The sequence below is a fragment of the Crocuta crocuta genome, unplaced genomic scaffold, assembly GCF_008692635.1.
Source record: "Crocuta crocuta isolate KB4526 unplaced genomic scaffold, BGI_CrCroc_1.0 scaffold971, whole genome shotgun sequence".
NCBI lineage: Eukaryota > Metazoa > Chordata > Mammalia > Carnivora > Hyaenidae > Crocuta > Crocuta crocuta.
The window spans coordinates 20,038-25,385 of record NW_027527401.1 but is presented as its reverse complement, the minus strand read 5'-3'; the positions used below and the strand labels follow the sequence as shown (position 1 = coordinate 25,385).

Genomic DNA, 5,348 nt, shown 5'->3' with positions numbered 1-5,348 from the left:
CCTGACCTCGTGCAGGGTTAAAACGTCATCATGAAATGAGAGCAAGAAAGGAGAGAGTTTGTAAAAAATGTCCTTATCCGTCACAGTAGACTTGCCTGCTCTGTGTGTCCCTTCGGTTTGACATTTATTTTTGCCTGCCCGTGAGGTTTAAAAGTCTGGGAGCCCCAGGCAGCGGCCCCCAGCCCAGAGTGGGTGCACCGAGGGCCGAGGGAGATGGGGAGGAGAGACGCAGGAGCGCCCCTGGGTGGCGGGCAGGGTGCTGGCCCCAGAGGGGGTGGCGGGCAGGCCAGGGTCAGGGAAGGGGGAGGTAAACGCACCCCGAATGCGGCGCTTCCTCACAGGCCGCTCTCCCCCCAGGGCCGGCTGCCGGGCCTCCGGGTCAAGTACGTCTTCCTGGTCTGGCTGGGCATATTTGTGGGCAGCTGGCTGGTGTATGTGCACTACTCGACCTACGCGGAGCTCTGCCGCGGCCACGTCTGCCAGGTGGTTATCGTAAGTGTCGCCTCGGGGGCTGGCTTGGGGTGGCATGCCCTGGGGCCCCTTGCTGCCCCGCCCACAGAGGGCCCTGGACCCTCAGGACGCCAGCATGGGGCATCTCTGGCTGGCTGTGGGAGAGGTGGGGAGGGAGGGACAGTGGGGAGGCCGCTGCAGGGGCGCAGTGGGCTGGTGGCTGGGCCTGTTCCCAGATGTTTGGGGGGAGGGCTTGTAGCAGGGAGACTGGGATAGATGGATGTTGGTGGCCCCGAGGGCCCCTCCTGGGCCAGGGGTTCACCTGCGGTTGGGGGGGGAGTCGCTGCCTGTGACCTCAGTATGACGCGTGCATGCACCTGTTCCGGCGTGTGAGCCACTCGTGAGTGCATGTTTGTGGGTGTGTGCTCACGCGTGTGCTCATGGGTGTGCATGGGGGGCGTGACGAGTTTGAGGGTGCTCCTACACGTGAGGGCACGTGGATTCATGTGTGCGCACCTAGTTGATGCCCTGCTTCTATGGACACTCTGACTTGGGAGGGAGGGAGGGAGTGCGGGCCGGGCCACACCAGCCCACGTGGCACCGGCAGGCCCCAGGCTCCTCTGACCCCACTCAGCACCCTGCATGGCCTTCCTGGGCAGTTTGGAGCCCCTGGTGAGCTGGTGGCCAGCCCCCCGCGATAGGCCTTTGGGACCCGCCCCGCAGCCTCGGGAACTCGGGGCTCTGCACCTGCAGCGGGGCAGCCAGGCAGATGAAGAGGGGCCTCTGTCCTGGGGGGCTGTGGGGCTCAAGCTGGCCTGCTCTGGCCGAGAGCCCACAGGGGCTGAAATTGGGAAAGTCCAGAGGTGGCAGTGGGGGGCGGGGGGTGGAGGTGGGAAAACTCACGTGGCAGGGTTTTCAAGAGTGTGGGTTAAGCACTTCCTGAGGGCAGGCCAGCACCGGGCACCGAGGACCCCGTGCCCAGCCTTGGGGGAATGGCTTTCCCATTTCCTGCCTGTTCCTGGTGCGCTTCAGAAACGCTCACTGGTGGCCTCCGGGAGCCAGGCCTGAGCTGGGCACCAGACGCAGGGCTCTGTCCTCACAGTCCAGGGGGGCTGGGGACACACGGGGCAGACGTGGGGCCTCTGGGGGGGGAGAGGCCCTGCTGTGTGGACAGCTCCGTGGGCCCAGGGAGCTAGGGGCAGGGCAGGCAACCATGAGCCCTGAGAGGCAGGGCAGGGGGGGCTGTGGAGAGGAGTGGAGGGGATGCTGTGTGGCTGGGGTGAGGGCAGCAGGCGGGGCAGGGAGATCTGGGAGGAGGTGAGGGTTCGGGGTCCGGCCTGGGGGTGCGGGGAGCAGCCAACTAGAGGGTCAGCCGGGGGACCAGCAGGGGACTGTCCCCCTCCCNCTCTCCGGTTGCTGAGAGCCTGGTCCCCGGTCCATGAGGACGTGCCCACCTCGTGGGGCGATCTTCCGTCTCGCACAGTCCCCAGGCGTGTGCACGGCCACACGGCAGGGCCACGGGCAGGGTTTGGGTCAGGTTCTCCCCGGCCTCCCCCTGTCCGTTGGGGACTGGCTTTGAGCTCCTGCCCTGGCCCATCTGCAGGCCGGGAGCAGGCTGGGAGGTGGGGCAACATGCTTCACAGGCCGGTTGGGCAGAGGAGCCCTGAGGCCGACACGCTGCCCCCTCAGCCCCTGTGGGAGCCCCTCCCAAGTCCCAGAGGGCAGTGAGCCCCCGCCCGCCCACCTCCAAGGCCCTGCAGTTCCGTGGGGTTTGGGGGGGTCACGCCACTTGTGGTGGAGGGCTTCCCTAGGAGGCGGTGGGATGGGATTTTCTTACTCTGTACCATCTGGACGACGGCCATTGTTGGCGTGACACTGTGGCACAGACCCTCCCGCTCCCCCAGCTGAGCCACGGCCTCTGGTTTGTCCCAGGGCCCACCCGCCCTCCTCCCCACACGGTGGCCGCCTCGCTCTCCTTCCTCCGAGCCTGGCTCCAGCAAGGGCCTGGGCTCCATGGCAACGGCGGTGCATTTCCAGGAATGCACCCCACAGGCTCCAGATGGCCGCACCTCCCGCCCCGAGAAGGGCCGGCCTCCACCACCTCTAGCTTTCCCACCGTCCTCGGGGTCAGCCCAGACCCCTGGGGTTCAGGGCGCCGCAAGGGAAGGGGCCCCACCTGATTACTGCTGGCTAAGCCCTAGGTGATGGACACCGGGAGGAGCCGCACCAGTGCCCCCAGCTGGCGGGCTTCTTCTAGGTCACCCTTGGGGCAGGGGCAGGGCCCACGCCGGGGAGAAGCAGACTCCCAGACTGGGCGGGGGAGGGGAGGGAGCCGGAGGGAGGGGCAGGCAGCCTCCATCCAATCGGACTCTGAGGGCCTGGCAGCTTTTGAGGCCGCAGTGAGCAGAGGCCCTTGGCAGCTGGGTGGGCGCCTGGCCCTCCAGGGAGCCTCAGGTGTGGCCGAGGCCGCAGCGGTGGTGGTGGTGGCGCCCGTGCCCTCCCAGAGAGGCAGAACCAGGTTTGAGAACCTGGGGGCGCCCGGCAGGTGTGGTGGGGCCTTGAGCTGCCAACCGCGGGGTGCGACATGTGGACGACGGGGTGAGGCCGCGCCAGGGGAGGGGCCCCACCTCCTCAGGCCCCTTCCTGGTGTCCCCCCGTCCCCAGTGTGACCAGTACCACAAGGGCATCATCTCCGGCTCCATCTGCCAGGACTTGTGCAACTTGCACAAAGTGGAGTGGAAGGCCTGCCTGTCCTCCGTCCCCGGCCGGCAGGTAAGCCCGGCGGGTGGGGCGCGGGGCAGGCCTCCACTGCTCTCCTGGGGGCCCGCGGCTCGGACGTCCGCACAGAGCACTCCCGTGGCCCCCCAGGTATACAGCGGGCTGTGGCAGGGCAAGGAGGTGACCATCAAGTGCGGCATCGAGGAGGGCCTCAACCCCAAGGCCAGGGCGGACACAGCCCAGGAGCTGGTGCTGTTTGACAAGCCCACTCGGGGCACCTCGATTAAGGAGTTCCGGGAGATGACCCTCAGCTTTCTCAAGGTCGGTTGGCTCCTGGGGGCCGTGCGGGGTTGAGACCCGGATGTGAGCACGGGGCAGGGGGCAGGCTGCGTGGGGGCCGTACCCACCAGACAGGGGCCTGGCTAGACCTCAGCTGCAAGCAGACCCTCGCTCAGGGGGGCACCCCTGGATGCAGAGGACCCCTTCCCTGGCCTGGGGCATCCGTGGGGGAAGAGCACGGAGCTGTGTGCAGATGGGAGGCGGGGATGGGGGGAGTGGGAGCAGATGCCTCTCACGTCTCTGCTGAGGTGCCCGCTCCCAAGCTCCCTGAGCACCGGTGGAGACATGGGGACAGAAAGCCCCAGGAACGGCTTCTGGAGAAATGAAGGCATGCCAGTGGTCGGGGAGGGCTTCCAGGAGGTGGTGAGAGGTCTGCCCACATCCCTGGGTTGTCCCCTCCTCATGCGCCTGGATGGGCTCACCCAAGCTGGCCGACGCACAGGGTCCCAAGGTCTGAATCAAGCACGTCAAGGGCGGGCATGCTGCCAGCTTAGAAACCCAGCATGAGGTCAAGCCCACTGGCCCTGAAATGACTCGGGCTCCCTGACCTTTGGTCTCCACTGGCAGGCAAACCTGGGGGACCTGCCGTCCCTGCCAGCGCTGGTCGGGCAAGTCCTGCTCATGGCGGACTTCAACAAGGACAGCCGGGTGTCCCTGGCAGAGGCCAAGTCCGTGTGGGCCCTGCTGCAGCGGAACGAATTTCTGCTGCTGCTGTCCCTGCAGGAGGAGCATGCCTCCAGGCTGCTGGGCTCCTGTGGGGACCTGTACGTCACCGAGGGCGCCCCACACGGCTCCTGGCACGGGGCCGCTCTCCCACCCCTCCTGCGCCCGCTGCTGCCCTCCGCCCTGCACACTGCCCTCCAGCAGTGGCTGGGGCCCGCATGGCCCTGGAGGGCCAAGATCGCCATCGGGCTGCTGGAGTTCGTGGAAGAGCTCTTCCACGGGGCCTACGGGACCTTCTACATGTGCGAGACCACGCTGGCCAACGTGGGCTACACGGCCAAGTACGACTTCAAGATGGCGGACCTGCAGCAGGTGGCGCCCGAGGCCACGGTGCGCCGCTTCCTGCAGGGCCGTCACTGCGAGCACAGCGCGGACTGCACGTACGGCCGGGACTGCAGGGCCCCTTGCGACAAGCTCATGCGCCAGTGCAAGGGTGACCTCATCCAGCCCAACCTGGCCAAGGTGTGCGAGCTGCTGCGGGACTACCTGCTGCCCGGCGCGCCCGCCGCCTTGCGCGAGGAGCTGGGCAAGCAGCTGCGCACCTGCACCACGCTGAGCGGCCTGGCCAGCCAGGTGGAGGCGCACCACTCCCTGGTGCTGAGCCACCTGAGGACCCTGCTCTGGAAGGAGATCTCCAACACCAAGTTCTCCTGAGTCCCACCCCCGCCCAACACCAGGTCCTCCTGCGTCCTGCCTCCCCCTCAACGCCAAGTTCTCCTGAGTCCCGCGGGTCCCTCAACCCCCCTCCCCACTCAGGAGGGACTGCTCCTCCCTCCAGCTGCCACCCAGCGGAGGACAGGGCCCAGGACGGGGGGCCTGGAGGGCTCCAGCACCCGCCAGGCCTGCCCTCCCAGCTCTCCAGACCCACCAACCAGGCAGCGGGGCCACGTCGCTGGACCAGGAGAGGCTGAGGGGCGGGAAAGCAGGACGGAGCCCACCAGGGGTCGAAGGACCCTCCCCCAAGGTTTTGTGACCTTGAAGAACACGTAATGTAAATAAACGGCTTTTCTGTGAGTGCCCTGGAGTCCCTCATGCTGGACCCTAGGCCAGCCGTCAGCCACCTGGGCTCAGAAGTGGGGGCTGTCCAGGCCGGACGGAAGAGTGTGGTGGCCAGGGCC

At 67.3% G+C, this 5,348-nt stretch overlaps 1 protein-coding gene across 1 annotated transcript in view; it reads left to right on the top strand.

Moving 5' to 3' along the window:
• The window catches only part of DIPK1B (divergent protein kinase domain 1B), a 20,589-nt gene extending 15,345 nt beyond the window's left edge, over positions 1 to 5,244 (top strand). Inside the window, exons 13-16 of the mRNA XM_077753113.1 lie at positions 358 to 492; positions 3,115 to 3,222; positions 3,319 to 3,489; positions 4,075 to 5,244. Of these exons, the coding sequence (XP_077609239.1) occupies positions 358 to 492; positions 3,115 to 3,222; positions 3,319 to 3,489; positions 4,075 to 4,884 (1,224 nt within the window). The 3' untranslated portion in view covers positions 4,885 to 5,244. The remainder of the gene's footprint in view (positions 1 to 357; positions 493 to 3,114; positions 3,223 to 3,318; positions 3,490 to 4,074) is intronic.
• The last annotated feature ends 104 nt before the right edge of the window (positions 5,245 to 5,348 follow it).